Below are 27039 nucleotides of genomic sequence, written 5' to 3' on the forward strand. Positions count from 1 at the left end.
GTCTAAGTATACATTGAAAGAAAGAATAGTCAATACATATCAAAAGTATTCCTAAATCAAATTAACTGATTCACAATGTGTTCCAGCTGACATATATTCCCGTCCTAGAAAAATGATATTGAACACTGTCATCTGTTTTCAAGAAGATATTATTTTAAAACAGCAATATTAGCTTTTAGGATAAAACAGATTTTTAAACCCGAGAGACATTCTAGCTATACACAAAATTCCTCAAAGAGGGTTAGAATTTCCTCACTAAACAATCTGCATGGATATATCAAATAGTTCATAACCCACCATATCCCCTGCCCCAGCTGCTAGAAACAAAAGAAAGCTATCTTATCTTAAATTAACTTTCACTATGTTTTAGTTTGATACCTCTCAAACTAAAATGGCTCCCCTCTAGAAAACATCTCTGCTGGTTTTTATATCAGCTTAGCAGCCTTATTCTTGTTGTACCAATTTAATTGTTACACCATAATTATAAATTATAAATCATAATTAACCCAACTGTAAACCTGCCATAAACATAATGTTTACCAGTCACACAAAGGCTGTGGTTTCTCAGTCAGGTTCATAGAAAACATACTGTATTTTGGCTTCCCAACACAATTGGAATGTATATGATACAGCTGAGCTTATGCAACTCTGGATCTGTTTAGTGCCTAGGCAAAGCTTAGCTCCCTAAGACCTCACGGAAGAAATACTAGATATAAACAAGCTTCCCTCACCACACTTCACAGTGTGAAGTTAGCCAACGCCAAATGGATCAGATCTGGGCTGCAAAAATCTGCATGGCTATAAATAATAGCAAAGAGGTACAGAATACTTTTATGCTTTGCTGCCATCTTAGTGATGCCTGGATATTTGCAGCAGTATATGCCTATTATTTAGAAGTTTGGGTGTCTAGAGGGAAGATCAAGGAGGAACAAATGACATGTGCTTAATGTTACAGAAAGACACAATTTACATTTTCACATTATCGTGATTTAATCACTTTATTGCATGTGCATTGCCACACTCACATCATTTTCGTTTGCTGAAGAGACCGCTTAATAGAATATCAGCAATGTGCAGTTACTAATCTACTAATCTAAGACACTCTCTTTCCTTCCAATGTGTACCAATAGCGTATTTAAGGCAGAAAAAAGTAGCAAAGCAGAAGCTGTTTGTCTATCTAATATAATCTATATGGTACTTTATTCATTTGTTTCACAACATTTGTATACTGTCCCAATCCAAAATTCTCTGGGTGCTCTTCAGTCTAATAAAGTACCTTTTTGTTTTATATCATATAGAGAATTATTTGCAATAGTAACTACTAATTTAGCCTAAGTAAGTGGTTGCAGATGGGGGTATGAGAGAATGAAGATTTTACACACACACGCTATTGATTGATTGGATTGATTGATTGATTAATTGATTGGCATACTATAGAGAATCTGTTTCAACCTTAGACCAATCCTAAGATCTTATCATTTGCAACTTCACTGTGTAGATGGGAAATTGCTATGGACAGCTGCCCTTGAGCAAATGTAATAATACACAGAAATTGCTTGTTTTCCTGTGATTTATGGTAAACTGCATTTGTACTGATTTTTACAGAGCAACAGTACTATGAACAAGTATTTCACTCACACAGTGAAATGAAATAATTTATTAGATGGGCTAGCTGAGAAAGATTAACCTTAAAGAAATCTTCAAGCTGCTTGCTATTATAGAGCATGGGGATGTTGGCAGAAAACTGAAGCAAATCTTCTGCGCACTGTCTTCTCTCTTCAATCACACCTTCTTCAAATCGCCCTGAAACATGAACAAAATTAACATTATGAGAAACAAATCATTTTTTTCTGACAATCCTTTATGAGAAAAAAAAAAAAAAAAGCTTTGCATCTATGAAGTCACACAACTGCTTCAGGAGACAGGGTCAAATATCTGAGCTCAAATGTTCCAGAATGTTTTACCGTCTATTGATGACATATATAATTTGGTAGCCCTAATGGAATGTAAAGCTCCCTTTTATGAGAACACATTGATTAGCCAATAAAACACTAAATATATACCATCAATATCAAAAAATAAATGAGATAGAGCTAGTCACATTATAGATATCTACTCTGTACTGTGCCCATGTCAATCCTAATCCCTTACGGTTGCAGACTTCAGTTATTTGGTTTATACTAAAAACAAAGACTTGGATTTTGAATTTTTCTTCACTGAACACCACGCACACGACAGTCTTGCTACTAGAAGGAAAAAAAAGGCAAGAATATATTGTGTCCCAAATGACTTAGGACCTTTAAATGTTACTTGGTGCTTCAACGGCTGCTAAACTAGACACTTAACAGATTGATCAAATCTCATGTTTTCTGGCAATATTTCTATTTGAGAGAGAGAGAGAGAATGCCATTTCAGCTGGGTAGTGATAAAGGCCAATTCATCCAGCTGCTTTATCCAATGAATGAAGTGAAAGGGAAAAGCAGAATGGCCTTCATCAGTCTACTGCAGTGGTTCTCAACCTGTGGGTCGGGACCCCATTTGGGGTCGATCGACCATTTCACGGGGGTCACCAAGCAAGGCTGTCCGCCATTTTTTTTTGTCCGCCATTTTTTTTGTCTGCCATTTTTTTCCCCTTTTCCGACGGGTGCCTTACCTCCCTTGGGCTGGGCCAGCTGGTGGTCGGCCTGCTCCGTCTCTGCCGCTTGCCAGCTACGCCTCGGCCGGTGCAGGGGGCAGAACCACGCATGCGCGGCGCTCCCGGGCAGGGAAAGTTCTCGACTTATGACCGGTTGGGTAGTCCTCGACTTACGACCGGTTTAGTCCTCGACTTACGACCGGTTGGGGTCGCGGCATTAAAAAGGTTGAGAACCACTGGTCTACTGGCAGTTGATTTCCTTCTCTCCTTATAGTGACCCTTAAAAAGGGAAGATCAGCTAGCCTGGCAAATGCAATGTTCATTTAAAAAGAGGCTGGAAGCAAGAGTTCAATTACATTGTTGTAACTGTCGCTTAGTTCGTTTGTTTTTTACTCTGTCTTTGTAAATTCTGACTCTAAAACACCATCCAGAGGAAGTTGTCTCTCGTCCTTCTCATTTTGCTGGTTATTAAAGTGTGTTTTCACAGGAAGGCTTTGAAACTAAAAATCATTTTTAATCAAACTTGATACAGAGATCAAGCTAAGGCATGTAAGCCACAATTGGTTGGGTTCACACATCTTATGAAGCTCAAATCAGCTACACTATAGCTTAGCACACTCTACTTCATTACATTGTTCTTTTAAAGCAGGGGTCTTCAAACTTGGCCCTTTTATGACTTGTGGACTTCAACTCCCAGAATTCCTCAGCCAGCATGCCTGGCTGAGGAATTCTGAGAGTTGAAGTCCACAAGTCATAAAAAGGGCCAAGTTTGAAGACCCCTGTTTTAAAGACTCACTCTATTTATTTCTCTTTTGTTTTGCTACTTTAGTGTTTTACTACTATTTTATCAATTTAATTCACTTTTGTTGATTGCCTTGAACAAAGCCGAGGAAAGACAGTATATACATATTTTAAATTTACAACCTTGACTTGACTACCTTGACTACATCTATTTTTATTATGTGCAATATTGGATTACCAGTTCAGTTTGGGCATTGTTAACTATGGTTTGGACCAATTGTAAAATAAGATGACACTACAACCTAGAATTAAGGAGAAACTTCCTAACAGTGAAGACAATTAACCAGTGGAACAGCTTGCCTTCAGAAGTTGTAGGGGCTTCATCACTGGAGGTTTTTAAGAAAAGACTAGACAGCCACCTATCTGAAATGGTATAGTATCTTCTGCTTGAGCAGGGGGTTGGACTAGAAGACCTCCAAGGTCCCTTCCAGCTCTATTCTGATTTACTGACAAATGATTTGGGCTTCTAAACATGTTGCAGGAAAACCAGGTTTTAGAGCTGCTTGATGTTTTCCATTTACTCAATATTCAGCTTCCTAAATGTTTTGACTTTACCACTGCATCCATGATACAATGGCTTCTTGAAGTAGATAAATTATGCTGTGTACTCAAGAACAGTGCCTCAAAAGGCATCATTACTAGATTATGGCTGATCACAGAAGCTAAGCAAAATCAGCCGTGGTGAGGTAAATGGAAGCTGCCTGAGAATTCCAGTTGGCAGATGAGACTCAGAAGTTGAAGTTGAAAAACATTCCAGAAAAAGTAATGGCAAATCTATTCCATAATACTGCCAAGAAAACTACAAGAACTCGATCCCTAGAAATCAAATGAAGACATTTTTTATTTTATCCAAGAATTATTATACAGCACCACTGCCATCAGAATACATAACTATCAAATCCTATCAAGGAATTTTTATTTTTATTTTGCTTTTTAAAGGTGTGCATTTTTTAAAAAAGAAGAGATATGAATAAAATCAGGATCAAGAATGAAGACAATCACCATTGCATTATAAACTGAGAAAACTGTTGTTCTTTCAGAAAGATTACATATTTCAATGATTTAATCATGGAGCCAATCTCAGCATATCGGCATGGGATGACAATGAAGAGACAGACATGAATCTCCTCCTTTTATTACCCAACATTTATCCATTACATTTACCACCATCTCTTCTTCCAAGGAGCTCAGTGTAGTGTGTGCATGAATATCTCTTGAAAAACATGGAAACTATGCTCACACACATGTATACATGGACATTTCATTCAGTGTCTCCCTAATCCCAACTGAATGTTCTAAACCAGCGGTCCCAATCTTTGCGGCTTGGAGGCTCAGCTGGGGAGGGGAGAGGGGAACCAGGCTGCGCAGTTCCACTCATGCAAGAAAGAAGAGAAGCCTTTGGGAACACGGTCTCGTACTCCTTCAGACTCACTGAGGCTGCCCGACACTCCAAAAGTGAATCGGGTGTCCTGTGCATGCAGCCTCAGTGAGTCAATGAAGCTGAGCAGGGCGTACTTCTGCCATTCAGCCTCTGCTCTCGCCACTCCGCTTTTGGAGCATCGAGAGCAGGCGGCTTGGCTGGGGGGGGGCAGAGGGAAACTGGGCCATGTGAGTTCACAGGTTTAGGCACTGTTTAGGCACTATTGTAAGCACTGCACTGTAATAGTTTACAATTTGAACCCTCTTCAATTTTTCCAATATCAGAAAGAACAACAGCACTTGATCATCTCAGAAGAGGACGCCTTGTCCAAAGTTATATCAGACATGTATTTTAAGGTGTTTTTCAATGTCAACATGCCTATAAATGACAAAAAATTCAAGAACAAAAAAGCTTCTATCCAAATAATAAAAATATGCTATTGGGACATCCAACAATTTACTCATGAGACTGCCTCTCCCTGAGGATATACCTCCTGGATACACTCCAGGTCCCTTCCCTTAAATGTTTCCATCCTATGGGACTTCAGAGGCGTGCCTTATCAGTGGTCACCCCAAGTCTTTTGGAACAGCCTCCGACTGGAAATCAGAGGAACCCCTACCCTCTTGGCAAATGTGAGCACTTGGCAACCAGTGAGCATTTGTGATCAGTGTAGCATCCCATGGCCACATGATCACCATTTGCGTACTTCATATCCCATTTCCAACAAAGTCAACAGAGAAGCCAGCAGTAAAATCACAAATTGTAGCCATATGATGTCTAATTATAATTAGTTCAATGAGTCACTTACTGACCACAGGGGGAATGACAGAGTTGCCAGTCCCAAAAATGATTGTTAAGTCAGTATTACCTGTACTGCCTCATAATTTCACTGATCAAAGTCCTTTTAAAATAAATTTTAATCAGAAGAGCATAATTGGAGCTTATGGACGTCTCTGAAGAATTATAAGAAATTGTACTGAAGGAATTCAACATAAACATTAAAAGGCATGTTTTCTTCTATCATTCAGCTATAAGAAAATATTTGAAAAGAACACTGTACATAAGTATGGCAAATAAATAAAATATTCTGCATTTTCCTGGGGTGATTAATGTCAAAGAAGTAACCAGCCATTCTCACACAGAACCACTCCCACAACAAAATACATTTTACAGGCACACAAACCCACTTCTTCCCCTTTCCAACAGAAACAGCCAAAAAGAAGAAAAAAACAGAGTAAAGATAGAGCAAAAGGAAAAGGTGGCTGCAGCAGGAAGGGAATGAAGACGAAGGGGAAAGTGGATGGAGATGCTACACAAGGAAAAATTAGCTGGAGGAGAACAAAATAAATAATACAACCTCTGCTTAGGCATTACAGTTCACAAGTCAATTTAACTAGTCAAGCAGTCCTTTTCAGAGGATGGCTAATTTTCAGGCTTATCTTCAGAGGCAGTCAAGTTTTTTTCAGCAGTGATAACTGTAGACATCTCACTTTGACCCAACTGCTTGTTTTCAACAGTTTATTCTGTTTATGTCAGGAACACAAGACAAATTATAATTTGGAACTGATCATGGCCAGCAAAATGGTCTGTGAATAAATTAACACTGGCCTACAATTAGATCCAGAATCAGGAGTGGAATCTGTACAAGTGAGGCTTATACAGTAATAAGTTATCTTGATGTTCTAATTGTAATTAGAATCTATAATGAGATATACAATGGCTATGTAATACATATAGGATACATTATTACTTTGTGGCCAAGTCAGTCTGATTTTTGACCCTTGGCAATAATGTGGACAAGTCCCTGCAATTTTCTTGGGAACATTTTTAAGAAGTGGTTTGCCATTGCTTGGCAATCCAATTATTCTATCTCACAGTGAACAAAAATGTATTCCAAAATTATTTAATGATTTTTAAAAGATGCTTACCAAATACTATTGCTTTAGCAAAAGGAGGAAACAATTCTGTATGCCTGAATAAGTGCTTATGAATCTGCCAGAGTTCTTTGTGCAATTTCTTAAAGTCACTGTATCTCTTCCAAACGACTATCTGAAGCAAAACAAAATAAAACAAAACAGAAAACAAACACACCCATGAGGCAATTAATCCTTCTAATAAAGCATTTATAAAAATAAAAAAGCAGAAACCAATACAGTCACCAAAAATATTAGCTAACAGTGTGAATCTAGATTTTGCTGTGATATCATTTTTTTCTTCCCCCTCTTTTTCTACCCGAAGAACAGATTTACTAAGACATATCAGGTAAGAATTTTAATCCAGGAAATCACTTAGTACTCAGTTTTGCTCATAAACTAATGGAGAGAAATCTAATTGAATTTTTCCCTAATAATGTATTTAAATTCAGTGTAGTCATCTAAGATATATTTCTAATGTTCTGTTTCAGTCCATTTTAAATCTGTGAATAACTGCACAGAAATAGTAAAAAAAAAAAAAAAAAACTGTCCAGTTGTGTCTGACTTAAGGGGGCGATGCTCATCACTGTTTTCCTAGCCGAAGGAGCCAGCATTGTCCAAAGACACTTCTGTGATCATGTGGCTATCATAACTATACGTCGAGGCACATGGAATGCTGTTATCTTCCCACCGAAGTGGTACCTATTTATCTACTTGCATTTGCATGCTTTTGAACTGCTAGGTTGGCGGGAGCGGGAGCAAGAATGGGAACTCACCCATTATACAGTAAGTATGCATCCATATTTGCAAAAAGACATTGTGTAACTTCCTACCTGTTAGACGTTGGCCAGCTTTTGTTTATTTAGGCATTCACTGAAACATACCAAGGGTAGCTAAACATCTGCATGCAACTGTAAGTCTTCAGTGCTACACAACTGAGGACTATAGCTTCTTTGATGAATATTTTTTTTAAAAAAATATGATTAAAACATCCATTAAATTTCTACCAATTGTCCAAAAGTGGAAAGCAACAATGAAGGCTCAAATAATTATTAAATTCACCAAGGTAATCTAAATTAGGGTTGTAACTATTTACCTCCTAGACCATCTTTTTTTAAAAAAAATAATAGATAATCACAAAATAAGGTACTGGCTTTGTGTATCTGTTCTTACAAATAAAGATTCTTTTATGTATTCGCATATTTATTCTCAGTCTCTCTCTCTCTCCCTCTTTCTGTCTCTCTCTTTTGTAAAGCTACTTACATAACCCTATCCCTTTTCTGCAACCTATCTTTACATTTTTCCAATGGATTTATTTGTTGTAAAAATCCAGTGCCAACCTGGAAGTCTTAAATGTTTCTTAAGAGTTGCCTTTTCTTGTTAGGAGCACCAAGATCCCATATACTCCATATTATATGCATACAATTGCACAAACACAAGTTATTAAAAAGATAAAATTATTCAGATTTCATGAATTCACATGCATATTTAACCATTCCACTATTCCCTTTTGGAATAAGTAACACAGAATGCAGAAAAAAGTAGGAAATAGGAAAGCAAAGAAATTAAAGTTATGAAATAAGAAAAAGAAAGATATCATGGTTAAAATTAGTATACAACAACACCATTCTCTCATTATACTTCTGCATACCTTTCTAGCCTTGCAAATCATTCTTGTTCTACCACCACTTCACACACTACATTTTGTCCCTTAAATTTCTCATCCCTCTATTCTTGGACATCTCATCAGCTCCATTAAACCCTTACTTTCTCAGTCTTCCCCTTCTTCTTGCCTAAATTACTCTTCTTTTACACTTGTCTTGTAATTTAACCCCACTCAATTCTTTTTTTTCCCATTCAGATAATCCTATTTATCAACCATTCTCAGCTATTGTGATGATAAAAAATGTTACAACCAGTGCTTTTTTTCTAAAAAAAAAAAAAAAAGGTGCCGGAACTCACACACGTCATACAACCCGCCTTGCCTATCCTACAAGGTTCCATCCAAAAAAGGTGCCGGAACTCCGTTCTGGGCGTTCTATGAGAAAAAAAGCTCTGGTTACAACCAATCCTCCCATTTATGACTTTTGCATATCTATAAAGCAAAGGAAAGCTGAAATAAGATCACAAGCACAGTCACAGTTTCACTTAATAACTGCTTAGCTTAATGACTAAGTTGCCTCTTCCAATTATAGCCATTAAACAAGGACTACCTGTATGTGATCAAAACAACTCTGTATTTTTTTTATTCTGGTCACTCACTTGTGCATTCAATCCACATTCATTCAGCACCCATATTACTATTTACATGTTCTGTTTTTAAGTACCTGGTTCTTACTGCATTCAACCTACTTTTTGCCCTGATGTACTTAAGTCTCTCTTCCCTATAGCAGAGTGGACAGAAGTACACTCTTCAAACCTTTTCATTTCTTTTCACAAATATTTATTCTGAATAGCAGATCACAACTAGTCATTATCTTTCTACAAGCATTTTGCATATTTTAATGTTTCTCTATCTTAACATAGTGTCCTTATTGTCCACCAATTGGTATTGAACTGTTTTTAATATTTAATGTTTAAAAATTAAACATTATTCCAGATATCGGTGCTCAAGGATTTTATTTAGTACAGATTTAGAAGTGAGCAGCTCTAATCTGAATCTTTCAGATAAAAATACAGATCAGAAAGAATAAGAAACTCTCTTGCCAATTCTGCCTGTCTTCTAATTCTCTGATGTTGTTTCCAACTACAAGAAATGTTAAAATGCTAAAAAAGCATGATTGTATATCATGTATTTTACTACTGTATAAAACATTTTCCTAGCCTCAAAACTTGTTATACGTAGTTATATACAGTATAATGTAATGCTGGAAGAAAGGCCTGCCAAGCTCAACAAAAACATCTATGCCTATTATATATATATAATTTAATGCTTTTTGGTTAGGCTATATTTTTATAATAACACCGAAGTGCTGTTTACAGTTGAAAATGTGAAACTTTTTTTAAAAAAAGTTAAACTAAATAAGCAGGCAGAAGACTTCATAAGTTTCAGTTTTGGCCTTAACACAGAGTCTACAAGTTATCTGTTTGCCAGTATCAGGTGATATTAACCAACTGTCATATTTGCCAAGCTAAATGAAATGCCTCCACTGAATAACAAGCCAATAAGTTGTTTTAAGTGTTGTTGAATATATATTTTTAAAAACAATATCAAATTTCAACATGAAAATATGAGCCAACTAGATCTAAAAAGGCAAATCATTTTAAATATCTAGATGAAGTAGCATTATATAATACAGATAAATTATACTAATTATCTTACATTGAGTTACATTAATTTGAGAGGTTAAAGGTTATGGCATTGATATATTTTTGACATTATTTTATATATTATATTTTTGGAAGGACTGATTCCATAAAAGCACTTTAAATAAATAAGTAAGTAAATAAGCAAGCAAGAAAGCAGAAAGATAGTTGGGGAATATATTGTAGGGTCCCTGTAACTTTTATAGAGGTCCATGGTCAATTTCTCCTCTCCAGCTCTCATCTGGCTGGGGTGAGTATATGACTTTCCTTATACACCATCCCATTCTCTCATTAGGAGGTGGACTATAAGCCTCCTCAAAATTCCTCCCTCCTTCCACCTAACCACCCTCTGCTCAGATCCCCCTTCCATTTCCTACCCAATCACAGATCCATACAATTTTTCCATATACTCCAAGCAATCTTTCCTGCTTCTCTTTTTCCACTCCAATTCCAATCTGTAACATTCTTTCCACCTTCATCTTCCCTACTCTCATCTCCAATATAGTCTTTAGTCTAATTTTCTCCCAAGATTCCTCCAACTCTAATCTGCAGCACAGTCCTTCAGTTGGATTTTCTTCCAGTTCCTTCTCTTTCTATACACAGTGTATGGAGTTTTAATTTTTCCCTTCTAAGCTCTGATTCTGAGGAGGATTCTGACCATCAGGGCTGAATTTATCACTGGGATTGGTAAAGAAGATGTTCTTTAAACTCTTTGAATGATGGGATGGTTGCTAATGAAATTCACTAAGACTGCAGTGGAGGAAAAAATGTGCCCTCTACTGCATCCTGTCTTAACAGACTGCCCTTCTCTGAGATTAGAAGCTAAGCAGGTTTGATAAGGAATACCAAGGCTGTAGTCTAAAATGAGAAGTTGAAAAGTCATCCTAAAAGAAGCAATACATGCTATGTCCATGCTACTACCAAATAAACTACATATACAATATATGTGTATAAAAGAGACTTTATTTTTTCAGTCTCCACACTACATACACAATTAACGGTCTCCTTACCCTTAATATTATTTAAAAACAAAATAAGATTGCCTTATTTATAATTAACATGATAAGGGATAAAGCTCAGCTATCATCATATTCCATCCAAGTTTATTGACTGTCTTTTTTTATATGGACTCCAAATTCTTCCTTTGCTTGATTTCTAATTCCTTGTCTGCTAATCAACTCATCTTCTTAAATGGAACTTAATATATAGTCATGATTCTTTGTGTCTGACAAAGCCAACTGAATAGGAAGGGACCTTGGAAGTTTTAGTCCAACCACCTGCTCAGGCAGGAGACCTATAACATTCCATGGAAATGGCTACCCAATGTCTTCTTAAAAACCTCTAGTGATGGAACTATCACAATTTCTGGATGCAAGCCATTTCACTGATTAACTGTTCTCACTGTCAGGAAATGTCTCCTTAGTTCTAGGTTAGATCTCTCCTTGATAGGTTTCCATCTGTTACTTCTTGTCTTACCCTCACATGCTTTGAAGAACAGGTTGACTCCCTCTTTTCTGTGACATCTGCTGAAGAATGTGTCCAGACAATTCAGGAAACCTGTCTGCTGGGCACATTATTCACATAACAGGATGAAAGTCTCTCTTCCACCCAGATAAAACTGCAGAAGGAATATCTGTCATTTTGTTCATGAGCCAAAGCCTAGAAGAACTTTCTGAACTTTCCCAGTATTTTACAAAATCAATCTCTCTGTCAAAACACTATCTCTATAGTGTGCTGGTCTTTGACCATAAAAAGATTTAATTTGACCAGTGATCAGAATGATCATCAGAGATGAGAGAACTATATACCTGGTCAACCTGTTGGGCTTTCAGGGAGAATCTGAAATATGATTAACATTCTAGTTCTCCATTCTCTCATTCCCCTCCCCCACCACCACTACTGAAAGCTCTCAGGAATACATATCACCAATTTCACCACATTTAGCTATGGAACCAAAGAAAATGCTCTGGGCTGCAGAACTCTGTTCTTTTTATGAATGTTTTCAGAGTTATTATCATAATTGCCTTGAGCATTCTGCTTTGTTTGCTATCAACCCCTTCTTACTTTATTCTTAGGAACACATACCGGTTCAGCAATAAGCACATTGTGTTAGTTACTGAATGCATATTTGCATTAAAAGGGGCCAAAATCAATGCCTTCTGGTCAGTTAAAAAGATCAGGAAACAGAGGATGAGAATAACCTCTACCTGAGGGTCTAATGCCAGAGAAGACAAATACTGGACTGAATGATCTCAGAGTATGGTCTAGAACAGGTGTCCTCAACCGTGGCAACTTTAAGACTTGTGGACTTCAACTCCCAGAATTCCTCAGCCAGCTGAGAGTTGAAGTCCACAAGTCTTAAAGTTGCCAAGGTTAAGGATCCCTGGTCTAGAATAAGGAACTTCCTTAAATTTCCTTCATTCTTTATCAAATCTGTTTGGCATTCCTTTCCTCTCATCTTCTAATGGCTGAATCACATTTAAAATCTGTGTGATTCCTGACACTCTGCAGTCTCTCAAATCATATTTCTGTATTTATTTAAAAATGTATATCTCAACTTGACAGTGCATAGTTATCACTTGCAGGCAACTACTGAGACTTTCTAATGGGGAGAGGGATGGTGACATTATCATGCAGATGCTGAGACTTATATATCTCCTGATAAGAGTCAATGAAAGGACAAACTAACAAAAATGTAAACAAAAGAGCCTTCATTACCTCTTGGACATCTTCTGGAGTTTTCCGTGAAACAATCTGAAAAACAAAAGCAAGGCCTTTTTAGTGCTCAAGGCTTTAAAAAGGATAAAAAATAACAAATGAAATTAGACTGTTAACACAGACTGAACTGGGAAACCAGCTTTATTGTGAAATCCTTGGTGCTCTGAGAGTTTAGTTGTGTGTTTGCAGATATTTCATTAACCAATTAGATAACATCATCACCGTGAGAGAGTGTGGGTGTTATATGCACTCCCAGATCCGATTTATGGTCACTCACTCACACATTGACAGCCCTGGTCAATAACCAGGAAACAATTAAACAATTACTTCAGATCACTTTCAACCAAACACTGAGGCATGACAGCCTCTTTAGAATCCACAAGTGATCCAGTGAATTTAAAACAACAGCAAAACTTTACTGGTTACAATGTACATTTGCTCTTTCTCAGACAAACATGCACATATACAAATACACACTCATATACACTTACCCACATTGTTTTCAACTAGGGAAAACATCAAGTCTGGATCCAAAGACTGGGCAAACTTTTTCCCCCTTTGTTTTCTTCATGACTTAATTCCTTTTTAAATACCTCCCAAAGGGATCTTTTAGACAAGATTCCTGGCTTTCGTCCACCTGCTTTGGTTTCTGCTTCATCTTTCTCCTAGTCCAGGGGTAGGCAACCTTGGCTCTTTTATGACTCGTGGACTTCAACTCCCAGAATTCCTGAGCCAGCCATGCTGGCTCAGGAATTCTGGGAGTTGAAGTCCACGAGTCATAAAAGAGCCAAGGTTGCCTACCCCTGGACTAGTCTTACAGGAGTTTGTTCTCTGTTTAAATACAGTAGCTTGTCCTACCAGTGTTTGGGAGCGGATTATGTAGTTTCCTCCTTGATAGTTCCTTGATTAGGGCATTGATTTCTGCTTGATTGTTTGCCTGGTATTAAATCTCTGCTTATCAGGATGTTGGCTGGTAGACAGGATGTGTTCTGGTTGCTTTTTTATTGTCCCTTTTTAATTATGTGTAAATATGATTTCTTTCTATGTAACTATTGTTGGCTGATTTGTCTGAGTGTCAAGCTTCCAGGAATTTCATAGTATTTTTGGATTTAGTTAATTAACTCTGGGCATCTAGGTCATATATTAGCAAAAGCAGGGCCACAGACAAGGGAGGAGTGTCAGATGGCTCCTCATATACTAATGCCATATACTGTATTGGTATAAAAACTACACATAGTTTATATATAAATCTCTATATTTGATTGGGAGCTGCCCAGAGTTAGTTATAAGATAGGTAGCTATATAAATGTTTTAAATAAATAAATGAACTTGCCATTCATTCTTTCTCTTTTTCTGTCTACATTGAAAATAGTGGAGTTTAAATTTAATGTATGACTTCTAAATATACACAGAATGATGATTTTTCAAGGACAACTTCTGTTGATGGAAGCTATTTTAAAAGAAATCATACTAATAATACCTGGCTGCTGAATGAAGGCAACCAAAGAATTGCAAGTATTAAAGAAGATGAACTACTCTACTCCTATTAGTCCAAAAAGAGGATATATTTTTCACCAGACAGTTTGTGAATAGCAGAAGGAGCAATATGTCAGGTTGAGTTTCTATCAAACACAAATAAGGATTATCTTCTGACCTTGAATGAGTTAGATCTCCATGGCCAGACAGAGCGCACTGATGGTCTGTCTGAATTTCTATTCAAAAACTAGGCAAACTTTTACAGAACAGGCAACATTGACCATTTTTTAAAAGATAGAAAAAGAGGGATTCAGGCACTCTGGTGTTGATATCCAGGAAAAATTCTATAGCAGACGATAAAATCAATATATAAACATCTTAAAAACAAACAGGTGATGCAAGTTTTTTAGCTTAGTGGTAGTACATGTAAAAACAGTCTTTGAATTGCAATAGATCAGAATTCGAATGCCAGGAGTTGGTTGCCAATAAAGCAAATGTATTGATAATATTGAGCTTCAAATAAGTGGATGGTGTCAACCAGCAACTCCATGCAGATGTTTAGTAGGACAGAAAAGACAGTCAAGTTCCATGGCACCCCACAGAGAGGTGTCTCAGGGAATGACCTCTCTCTCCCAACCAGAACCACCATAAAAAGATGCCCCTAATTCCCAATCCCTGGAGCCGGTGCATCACATCTATCCAAGCTACACCACAGATCATCTATACAGGTAACCAAGGCTATCTCCAAGCTAAATCCCAGCCTGATATTCCATTGAAACAAGTTTAGATAATCCATTTCCTCAAGGGTTTCTGCAGCTGCAAACCAATCCCCTTCTAAATAACCTTCCCCCAAAGGAAACGTTGATGACAAGGATAATAGTTATCTAAAGCCACTGGTCCAAGGACAGTTTCTTGAAGATGAGACATGCCACTGCCTGTTTTAAGGCAGGAGGCATCACACCCTCCTTCAAAGAATTGGACACCACAGCAAGGACCCAACCATATGTCACATTCATGATCTAGAATTATCTAGATCCAGCATACAGGTGGTTGAGCTCTGAGGACCTGTCCACTTTCTCAGGAATCACCAGTTCAAACTCATCCCAAATCATACACAAAACCAAGTCATCAACACCTTGGCCAGGTCTGTCCAGTCAGAGTCCAAGTTTTAAAAAAGAGATCCAGTTAGTTTTATTTTTACTGAGTAAATTGAAAGGAAGCATTACTGACAACTACGTTATGAAGAACATAAGAAGCTACATGTTCTAAAGAGATGATCTATGAAGATAAATCCTACTTCATTATCCTTTTAAAATCAATAGGCATTTGGACAGAGATGATCAACACATGGATTTTCAAAAGATTTCTGACAAAATACCTTTCAAAATAAACATAATATTCATGAAGCACTAGGTTAAAAAGAGAAAGCAAAGAATAAAAATGGGCAGTTCTTGCAATGGATGTATCTAAATGGTGAGGACACAGATTTTTGTACTGAAACTATTATATTTCAGAGTATTCATTAAAAATTGAAAAAAGAGGCGGGGTGACCAATGAGCTAGCAGTTTTTTTAACAACACCAACTGGTTTTACTTAGTTAAATCAATTTTAAAAGAGTCTATAAACTTGCAGAATGAGCTTTAAAACGGTAAATATTGCCTGAAATAGCAGGGAGAAAGAGTGTCATGTAGTTTTTCTGTCATTGAGGCTTCAAAACTAAAATGTAATCCCATTAACCCTGAGATTAAAAGTATTAATTGATTTAATCCCTTCATCAAACCCTTTATGATTTGGATACTTTTTTCACTTCTACTACTTTATACCCCCTCACCCAACTCTCATCTCTGAGATAATGTGATTTTGTGGAATATGGGGAAGCTGTAAAACAGCATACCCATTTTAAAAACACTTAAACAAGACAGGGAATAGTTTTTTTACTACTAATCTATTGACTGTCAAGTCTTGTTTTCCCCAGGATTAAACGTATATTTAAAAACTTGTCACTGTGACAGATGGAAATCACCCTAGGACTAGGACTCTGAGCTTCCCTCAGACCCATTCTTCCACCCATAACCTTCTATATCTCTTTCTTCTCATTTCTCATTCTCTCCAGAATATATACTCGCAGAAGGCACCCCTCATTAACATTCTTGGCATGGCAGTTCTCATATTTAATCATCACAATGTGATGCATAGAAGGGAAAATCCTGGCTTCACACAGCCACTTAAGAGATCTCAGCTAGTAGTGATTGAAACCAGAAATACTGTAGTCTTAAGCTTGTGTGGATTAGGAACTTAGGTGGCTACACTGAAAAAGATAAAATTTCATGTTGGAGATTACTAGGGAAGAAATCAAAAATAAAATTGGAATTATCCTGATGTTCTTCTATAATCTAATGGGATAATCACACTTGCATTTCTTGTACAGGTAACTACACTTACATATATATATATATATATATATATATATACTTATTTATGTATATTATTTATTATAATAAAATTTAACTTGTATATCTACTTGTTATTGATTTTTTTTATTTATATCATTAGAATGACTCTACCAATAATGATTCCCATTTACTGCTGAACATGACAACTAGCAGGGTGTACACATCTGATGGAAACTCAATTTCCTTCTGGGTAAAAGTATTAAAATCAGTTATTAAGTGTTCATATACATGCTAAATTAATGATTATAAATTCACAAGGTTGAGCATCAAATGCACTATTTACAGTAGCTCTGCTTTGAAGAGTGAGAAGTATGTGTGTAGATAATATTGTTACATCTTTCCTGTAAGACCTCTTTTCCCTAAGGCATTGCAAGCTTGAAGTGTTAATCACATAGGAACCAAGTAATGCCAAGAGAGCATGATGCAATGTGCATTAGATTCTGCAAGTCGAAAAAAAGAATTCAATCCTTTTTTCTGTTTTCTTTGTACTTTGTAACTGGTAAAGGTATGTGTACATTCTATATGCCTTCTACCATACTGTATATTTATAAGGATTTAACTTTCAACTGCGAAATAGTTCCACTTCACTGTTTTATGACACATGACTTGCACTATCTCTATATAAATATATACCTAACCTGTTTTCTTGTTTTCTCCCCTTTTATGCCTTCAAATTATTTTGTAACATCCAAAGAACTCATGAGAAAGATTACACCAAGTTAAGCCAACTTTGCAATTCTTGGCGATAAAAGTATTGCAATTTGTTCTTCTCCATACTGAAATTACCCAATTTTGGTTAAGAATGGAGAACATTTTCAACCTCAAAGGCATATATTATCGGTTGTTTAGACATACCCAGGTTCCACACCACATCTTTTCAACTATGTAACCCTGGACACATTCACGGGGAGGGAGTAGAAATTTTCACTGCTTTCTCTTTCCTCCCAGTTATTTTAGTGCAGATTTCTAGCTTGCCACTTAGCAGCAGTCTTCTATGAGGCATCTTTCCCCCATGTAACAAACAAGATCAGAGCAATATAGTTAGATTTTCAATTAGCATTACTAGAGCAAGAATGCAAACAAGGGCAAATCAGGTTCCACAGAACCAGAGGTTCCATGAGCATTTGATGGGATTCCACAAAAAACTAAGCCCAAAAATATTAAATAACTCTAATACTGTATATAAATTTGTGTAAACAAAGTACATTATGCGCCTGTTTCATTTTATTTTCAGATTTCTATCCCTGAAAAGCTTTGCCTCTTGATTAAGATTTTTTTTTAACCAATAGATTTCACAAGTAGAAAAAAATCGAAAAACCTGCTTGAGAAAATCTGGACTTCATTTCTCATTGTCCTCAGCCAGCATGGTTAATACCAAAAAGTAGTGAGAGCTGCAGGCCAGTACATTTGGAGAAGACTCTTTTAAAGAATATATGTGAAGCTTTCTGGACATTCTACAATGCTATATCAATGCTATTATTAGTACCACTAACATCTGCAAAGGAGTATTCTATAGAACAAATTCAGGGCAGTTCAGAAGATATATGGCATGAGTTAAAATCACAGAGAAGGATGCTTATATCTTTCTTCCAACAAAGCAAAAAGTATTTGTTTTCTCCCCAAAGGTCTCAGTAAATAAAAACAATTCAAGATAGTTTTCTATTTCTGGTACCATGATCTTTTATTTACCTGAAGAAATCTCAAATTAATAAAAAGTATTGAGAGTACTCTCCCACTCATCATCAACAGAAACTAACCTGGTACAGTGTTATTTGGCTACTTCTCGGTTGCTCTGTCATTACTATTGAATGTCTGCACTTTTTTAAAGAAAAGATGGAGAAATTAAGCAGCTGTATGACATAGAAGTACATTAAGGATCTTTAATTACAGACCTTTCCTCCAGCAATAAGGTTATTCTGAGGGTCCAAAATATTTAAAAGATGCAGTATTTAGGTAATATCTCTTAATTATGGACAGGGCTTGCAAATTCAAAGAGGACCTACTCTCTAAGATAAGATCCCCTGTAATGTTCAATGTGTTTCTACCAGTGTTCAAAATATCTGTGTAGTGATTAACATAGGAGTTTGGGTTGTTTTTTAAATCCAGACTGGGAATGAGTTTCCCAAAAAATATCTGCTATTTAAAGTATAAATGGGACTGGTTTGATTTGTGCACAGAACAAAATGTTCCTTTCTTAATATAATGCCTGCACTGAACTCAAGGGAACATATGCTTTGCAATTTAATCGCCTTTTGTCTTTCAAGGTAGACACCCAGAACAATCCATAACCTTCTGCTGCCCTTTGCAAACACAAATCAAGCATACACTGGCTGTTGCTCTGGTTCTTTCATCTTATTTGGACATATGATGACAGCTGCTCCATCCAATCTAGTCTTATACAGTGCAAATTTTGATTGCTCTTCTCCCAACACATTTTTTACCTGTCATTCACAATTCTGACAATCCTTCGTGGCTTTACTCAAAAGTAAGACCTCTTATATTCAGTGTGGTTTACCTAAGACAAGCAATATCACTTCTGCACATATTCTTTCCTCTCCTTTCTCCACCCCCACAAAGGAGGGAAGGGTGGATAGATGTGGGCCATGAATGATGCTTCTTCCATTTTTTATCATAGGGAGATAGGAGATCAAGGGGCATTGCAGAATCTCATAATCGAGGAAGTTTTAAGAATACAAACAATAAATACATTTTATGTGATGGGAAATTTTTATAGAAAGAGATGGAGATTCAGAGCTATTTCCCCGTTCGCGCTGTAAAGACTTGGATGATGGATTCTAAAAAATCTGCTGAGGGAAAGAAGTGAAACATCTTAGCTCAGTAATAAAGCACATGCTCTGACTGCAAAGAGCCCCAGGTCCAAACCCCGCTGCTCCAGCTTTCAAAGACTACGGATAATAGAACCAGGGAAAGATGCCAGAAGAGGGACCACCTCGATACACGCGTAGATGTCTAGGGCGAAAGAAACAGCCTCGCGTTTCCTGGATGTGCCGCGCGGGGCTCACGGGCGCATAGTCCAGACAGCTGGGGTTGCCCCCGCCCTGCTACTCAAGATCTAACCTGCAGCCTCACGGAAACCCAGAACAAGCTTCGGGAGTGCTGGGGGGAAATCAGCCCCGACGATCGACCACTGAAAACCATCGGGGAGCCGAGAGCCCCTCTCTCGCTTTCCTGTCCTCTCCAAAGGCAACTCACCCTCGCGGTGACCTTATACACCGTGTATCCCCGAGGATGGCGCTTGGGCTCGGTGACCGTGTAGAATCGGGCCACCTCCCCGCCTCGAATCCGCGGGGAGATCATCCTTGCCGCCGCGGCTGCTGGTGCAGTGGCCCGCCGGAGCTGCCGAGGCTGCCGCTTCCCCGGCGCCGGGTGGGCGCCGCCTCCCAGAGCTGTCACTCAACCGATTCACTCCCGGGTCAGGCCCGGACTCGAGGCAGGAGCAGCTGCGGAAGTACTGTGGCGGTACCGTTTCCTTCGTAGTAATTCAGCCAGCCGCGAAGGTTGGTACATTTTCCCGCTAGCAGGTCGATCCATCTCCCCACCCGCCCTTAAGGGCTGGAGACGAGAAAAGGGACCGGAAGGACCCTCGCTACGATGTTAAAAACGAGCAATAAATGTTGGAGCATAAACAACTCTGGAGCTTTTTTTGGTATCGAAAACAATGGAAAACCGTTCGATTTTGTCTGGTAGGGAATTCAAGAGTTGAATTCAGTGGGGTTTAAACTCATTAAGATTTGTTTTCATCCTAGTCCTTGTTGTGTCTATGTGTGTGTGAGAGACAGAGAGGTTTTTTCTTAACTCCACCTAGCAATTTCCAGACAGATATGCAGATTGAACCAAAAAATATTATTGCAGTTTAATTGATTATGCGAAATTGGGTACTTGTTTCAGTGGCATGTGTAAGGAAGTTGCACTTTTATACGAAACACTTGAAATAAGGTAGTATAAAAATAAGAAATGAGCACTGATTAGGGAACTTTGGTGAACACTGGACTATTGTAGAAATAATGGCAGAATTGCCAGAATGTCAGTTTAACTAACTACATTCACCAAAGTGCAGTGAGATGCAAAATAAGCTAAAAAATTTCCCCAGGAACCATGTTCCACTACCAATTCAGCCAACCAAATTCCTGGCATTACTAGGGGATCCTGATTTTTAAAAAATTCAACTCTCCAAAGTAACCTAGTTTTGAGTTTTGAAAGGTTTATGTTCAACACAACTGATAAATTTGGATAATGGGGAAGTGGACTTTCCAAACCATGTTGAGGAGTATACAGAAATATAACCAGGACAGGCTTTTTTGGCAGCTGCAGCACATTGCTGGCTCATATTTAAGTGATTGTCCACTAGGACTCTGAGATCCCTCTCAGTTACTACCATGTTTCTCCGAAAGTAAGCCCTAGCTTGATTTTTGGGGATGGACCTAATATAAGCCCTACCCCCAAAATAAGCCCTAGTTTTGGAGTGAGGCACACACCCAAAAATCAAGCTAGGGCAGGGGTGGGGGTATGGAGCTGCCCCATGAGCCCCGCACCCACTTACCTTGCAGCCAGGCCTCTTGTCGCTGGCCCACTTCTGTTTTCTGCAGCCAGGCCTGCATTTCTCAGTCACAGGCCTTTCCAGAAGGCCACTGTAGCCAAGAAAGGCTACAGTGGCCTTTCCAGAAGGCCACTGAGGCCAAGAATAGCGGCTGCAGAGGGCTTCTGGAAAGGCCTGGTTGCGAAATTGCAGGCCAGAATGCAGCTGCAGAATGAAGCTGCTCCTTCAGCTGCAAAAGTGGACCGGCTGGGCAGGGCTGTCGGTGCTGGAAGTGAGTATAAAAGACATCCCCTGAAAATAAGACCTGGTGCCTCTTTTGGAGGCAAAGAAAAAAATAAGACCCGGTCTTGTTTCCAGGGAAACATGGTATTGAGCAAGGTACCATCTATACTGTACTTGTGCATTTGGTTTTTCTTGCCTAAATGTAGAATCTTACATTTTTCATCATTGAATTTCATTTTGTTAGATAGCACCCAATATAAGAACTTTATTTTCATACACAAATACTTAATTAACCGTGATTTGGAAAATATGTTTCAGTATAAAGGAATGTGGACACAATCTTATCTGCAACACTTTATTGCAGCTGAGTGTTTTCATAAGATGCCATGCCTACTTTATCATATCTCCATATTTTTCTATTANATTAAATTCAAAGCACTGTAATAATTTGTGATGTTTTCTGTATGTTTGGGTAAGATATAACTTCATGATTAGAAAATGAAGACTTTAAACCTTCTGACTCTTATTTACTCTCAACTCTGTTATGTTATACCATCTCACTATATATCGTGGGTGTGCATTTGTGCATACATACAAACATATACATTATATGTAGTCTTCAAACATTTCCTTTATTTTTTGGACCAGGGCAGAGAGGAGAGGAAAATACTGATTCAAAACACGGGGGAGTAACCACTCCACCAGGTAGAATATTTAAAGGGCAAATGTCTGCAGAGTAAGCCTTCACGCCTGGAAAAGTATACACAAAGCCCCATCCTCACCTCTGCAGATCCCCACCTCTGCAAAAATCAGTGTTAAGTACTACCGTGTTTCCCCAAAAGTAAGACCCAGTCTTACTTTCTTTTGGGCTCTGAAGTAGGCACTAGGATTTACTTTCGAGGAGGGTTTACTTTTTGCCGGTACTAGTAGGCCACGAGCACGGGGGTGGGGCGGGGCCTGTGCATGGGGTGGAGAAGCAACGCGCCGGAGAGCATGGTGGTGGACCAGGTACAGTACCGGTGCGGGTGGGACATGTGCCCTTCCTGTATCAGGCTAGCCCCGGGGTGGCCATGCTGGGCAGCGGCCAGGCTAACCAAAGTGGCAGGTGGAGCGCCAGAGGCTCAGGGAGGGAGGGTGGTGAAGTGGACGAGTGGGTGAGGCGCGTGCCCTTCCCATGCCAGGCCAGCCCCTGAAGCCCAGGGCAGCTGTGCTGGACAGCAACGGGAAGGGTGCCAAGGAGACCACCTGCCTAGCCAGGCTCACCTGAGAGGTGAGTGGGGAGGCGGCAGCCCAGGACCAAAGCAGCAGGTGGAGCGCCAGAGGCTCAGGGAGGGAGGGTGGTGAAGCGGGCAGGCATCCTGCCATCCACCCATGCCGGCTGCCCCTTCCCCGGGAAGCTGGAGAGCTTGCTCTCACTTCCCCAGGAATTGCATTTCTTTGCTTATCTGACTCAGCCCCGTGCCATTTCTCCTTCACAATCCGCCGCCGCTGCGTGCAGGAAAACAAAAGTTTGTGAGGGGGGAAAAAAGGTCAATCAATTCCAACTTCTTGCGAAAAAAAAAAAAGATCTCGCGAAGTTGGAATTGATCTTTTCCCCCCATACACACAAACTTCTTTTGTTTACCTGAACGTGACGGCGGCAGATCATGAAGGAGAAATGGCGTGGGGCTGGGAGTCAGGTAAGCAAAGAAATGCAATTCCTGGGGGAAGCGAGGGCAAGCTCTCCAGCTCCACGGGGAAGGGGCAGCCAGCATGGATGCTGACGGCAAGACGCCCGCCCGCTTCACCACCCTCCCTCCCCAAGCCTCCGGTGCTCCACCTGCCACTTTGGTCCTGGGCTGCCGCCTCGCCACTCACCTCTTAGGTGAGCCTGGCCAGGAGGCGGCCTCTCCGGATCCCCGGGGCATAGGCCCCCTGCTCCAGCCAGAGGTCTGTCGGCCTGGCTGCCCCCACCTCAGCGCCCTTCCCGCCACCGCCCAGCACAGTATATAGCATATGTAGTGGGAGAAATGGTGCCTTTAGTCTCACATTCCATTTTCAAGGTATATTTTGGGAGCAGATTAAAATCTTTATACTACTGATATTAATAATAATAGCAGCAAAAAACAATAATAAAACTTAAGTCACAAAATTAATATAAAATTTGTAAGGTCCTAGATCCTGGCTCAGTGTTTTGCTTTGTTATCAATTGATCTTCACAATGAAGATCAATAATCAAGGTGTTTCATGTGTGGATTTTCTATAACATGCTGCAGAATCATACACAACGTGCATATAAGTCATTATAAAATTAATACAATTAAGATAGCCTCTGTAATTTACTGGCAGCTGGATCTCTGAAAATTGTTACATTATGATGGCAAAATAAATATAGAAGTGTAGGATTGTAAAAGCTAACAAATTTGTTACCACATTAGTTTCTGAGTCTTGTTTATTATACATCTAGGGCCAAATATAAATCAAAATCTTTCTTCATTAATGTGTTGTCATGCTACAATCTGCACAATTGAAATCTATAAATTTGGGCAGGCTTTACTGTACAACTTATAAACAGATTTTTTTTAAAAAAAAATTAACTACTGCAGATATATAATTTTGGTAAGAAAATGGGCATGATTTTTCATTTGAGAATGTTGTCACAATGTGGTTGTATTGCTGCCAAATTTAATACAGAATATACATCTGATTTTCTCTGAAGGCTGCTTGTGCAGAACACTTGGAATTTGTCTACTACATTCAACTGCACGACTTGAGATTCTCCTCATTTTAGATTGTGAGATCACCACAATGCTTCTAAGTTCTAGGTATAGAACCAGTATTTCCATGACTTCACTACACTACTGCATAGATTTTCATGAACATTCTTACTGTATTTGGTTTTAAAAGGATAGGATCCATTTTGATTGTTCAGTGACTTCTGCTTCATTCAATTAAAACTAGATGAGGAATGGCATCATGACAATAAGGTTTGTAATATATGAATTTGTTAGATATTTAACACTCATTTAACTGCCATGTACCAAAGGACCAATTCTCTTTACTGAGAAGTGAACATTAAAATAGTTCTGTTTTTACTGTGTCACAGCCAGCTCTGCACATATAAGAGAATAGCTTGAATAAGGTTATAAAACGTAATGGAAATCCCAAGTTAGTGTTGATATTTAAGCTATGTATCTATATACACACATACATATATAATTTTGTAAAGTTTTAAAAGGGAAGTTAAACATTCAAATCAATATAAAATAAAGAAAAATCAGAAAGAAAGCTAAAAGATTAAGAAAAATAGAAAAGAAAAAAATACAAAGAAACACAAAAACTCTTTTTATAATCTATCAAATCATCAAAACATAATCTAGTCAACAGTAAATGACTAAGATGGGGGTGGGGAATAGCCAACCCTTTAGAAATAAGATCCAGAAAGATCTTGACAGACTTGAACACTGGCCTTATCCAGCAAAATGCAGCTTTCTTTGTGTGTGCCTTCTCAGTCAAGATCAGTCCAGGCTTGCAGCTTTCTCTCTTTAATAAATTAATCCCAGAGAGAGAGAGACAAACAAGAAATATTATAAGCACAATGCAATGTTCTTTATGTAAACTATTGTTTAGTCATATTAATCCAAATGTATTTGATAAAACACTTTTCAGGATTGCACTGCATCTTTGATTAGAAAGCTGAATTTACGAACTTCAGTCACTGTATTTCTGCCAAATTCACCTCATGGGAATCACTACGAATGTTGAAATCTACCAATGTACTCCCTTAAACAAGGCACAGTATGAAAATGACAGTTGCAATTCAAATATAAATAGATGTATACTGAAAAACATTATTTTAAAAATGCCTTCATCACTCTTCATCCAAGTTTTGAAAGCAGTCTATACATTTGGCAATTGACAAAATGGATAAATCCCTGTCCATAATTAAATAGCAAAAAGCAGTCTAAACCAGTGTTTCTCAACCTTGACAATTTTAAGGCATGTGGACTTCAACTCCCAGAATTCCACAGCCAGCAATGCTGGCTGTGGGATTCTGGGAGTTGAAGTCCACATGCCTTAAAATTGTCAAGGTTGAGAAACACTGGTCTAAACGAAGCGTCCTCACTAAGTCCATCCTCCACATACAGAGCAGGGCCGGCCCCGGCTACTCAGAGGAAGCTGCTGTGTTCAGTGCAGATTTTGACTCAGGTACTGAAGAAACATGCTGCCCAGCTGGGGCAGATTTTCTTCGCCTTCTCCCGGGTGCATCTTGGCATAACTGAGGAACTGCCTTCGCAGGCGGCTCAGTTCAGCCAGGCTGACCGGCCTGTTCAGCAGCAAGCCCAGAGGCTCTCGGCCGCCTCCTGCTAGCCCATCCACCGCCACAGGAATGAACTGTCCGGCCTGGGCGCCGTCCCTCTGAGCAGCCATGACGGCGGCCAGCACCTCTTGAGTCAGGCGGTCGAGCTGGTGAAGGAAGCCGGCGGCTTGGAGCGGCTGTGAGCGCGTGGACTGGTTGGGAGGAGGCGGGCGCCGCTCCAAGAGGGCAGCGCGGATCTCGGGCAGCGGCAGGGGCTCGGCGGGGTCCTCGGGCGCCAGAAAGAGAGGCCAGTCCCAGCGGTTCTGCGAGTCCGGCGGCTCCAAAGGAGGGCGGTCGGGACGCGCGTCACCTCCCGGGCAGAGCACCAGGCAGTGCGGGGTCCCCGCGTGCTTGCTGAGGCAGTAGAGCTCGTAGCGGAAGCTCTTCAGCTCGCTGCCCGCGTCGACGATTACCACGTCCCGCTGGTTCAGCAGCCGTTCAGCCGCCGCCCGCAGGGCAGCCCGGCCTCCGGCCACGTCCGCTTCGGACACAACGAAGGCGCGCCGTTCGCCTTCAGAGACCAAAGCGGCGCGCAGCTCTTCGGCGCGCCGGCTCTTGCCGCTGCCCGGCAGCCCGCACAGCAACACCAGCGGCATCGCGCCTTCGCTCACTCTCCCCCGGAAACCTCCCGGTGCATCATTCCTGCTTCCGCCCAACGCTGAGATGGCGGCGGCGACGTTTCCGTTAACCAAGAGAGTGTTCGAGCGCGCTTTCCGCTTCCGGTTTCCCCCCCTTCCAATCACTTCGATATTTTGGATTTCGGAAATACGAAAGAGATAAAATAATGAAGAGCAGTTTCCAGTCCGAACTGCCGGGCTCCACAGCAAACCCTTTGATGAATCAATCCGCCCGCCACGAAATAATCATCTAAAAAGGAACTCAGAGTTAAAAACTAGCCACCTCTTTGATCTTCAGCACAGCTGAATTTCCTAAAGGGAGAAAATTAGGAGGGGGTTTAAAAAAAACAAGAGTTTCTCAGCAGCTTGTTTTTCGTGAGTCTATAGAAACGCGATCGAAAGTAACGCCCGTGGGGAAAAAAATAAAACTACAAGTCCCATGCGCCGAAGCGAAAGCGGGGGGGGGAAGAGGGTCGGAGAAACAGATGGGCTTTGTTCTGTGGGAGGAGTCGCCGGTTTGGAGCACGCGCGGGGCTGAGTCCTGATCGCGCGCGGTAAATGAAAGAGGCGGCGGCGGCGGC

General features: G+C 39.7%; 2 protein-coding genes across 2 annotated transcripts in view; both read right to left on the reverse strand.

Annotated features, from left to right (window-relative positions):
• The window catches only part of RPS6KC1 (ribosomal protein S6 kinase C1), an 87110-nt gene extending 67070 nt beyond the window's left edge, over positions 1-20040 (reverse strand). Inside the window, exons 1-4 of the mRNA XM_015815946.1 lie at positions 19936-20040; positions 12794-12829; positions 6785-6905; positions 1688-1803 (exon numbers count right to left, since the gene is read on the reverse strand). Of these exons, the coding sequence (XP_015671432.1) occupies positions 1688-1803; positions 6785-6905; positions 12794-12829; positions 19936-20040 (378 nt within the window). The remainder of the gene's footprint in view (positions 1-1687; positions 1804-6784; positions 6906-12793; positions 12830-19935) is intronic.
• A 5629-nt stretch (positions 20041-25669) lies between these two features.
• KTI12 (KTI12 chromatin associated homolog) lies at positions 25670-26437 on the reverse strand. The gene has a single exon (XM_015815950.1). The coding sequence runs from the start codon at positions 26435-26437 to the stop codon at positions 25670-25672; it is 768 nt and encodes a 255-aa protein (XP_015671436.1).
• Positions 26438-27039: the final 602 nt, after the last annotated feature.

This window comes from Protobothrops mucrosquamatus, unplaced genomic scaffold (assembly GCF_001527695.2).
Source record: "Protobothrops mucrosquamatus isolate PMUCROS unplaced genomic scaffold, P.Mucros_1.0 scaffold388, whole genome shotgun sequence".
Classification (NCBI taxonomy): domain Eukaryota; kingdom Metazoa; phylum Chordata; class Lepidosauria; order Squamata; family Viperidae; genus Protobothrops; species Protobothrops mucrosquamatus.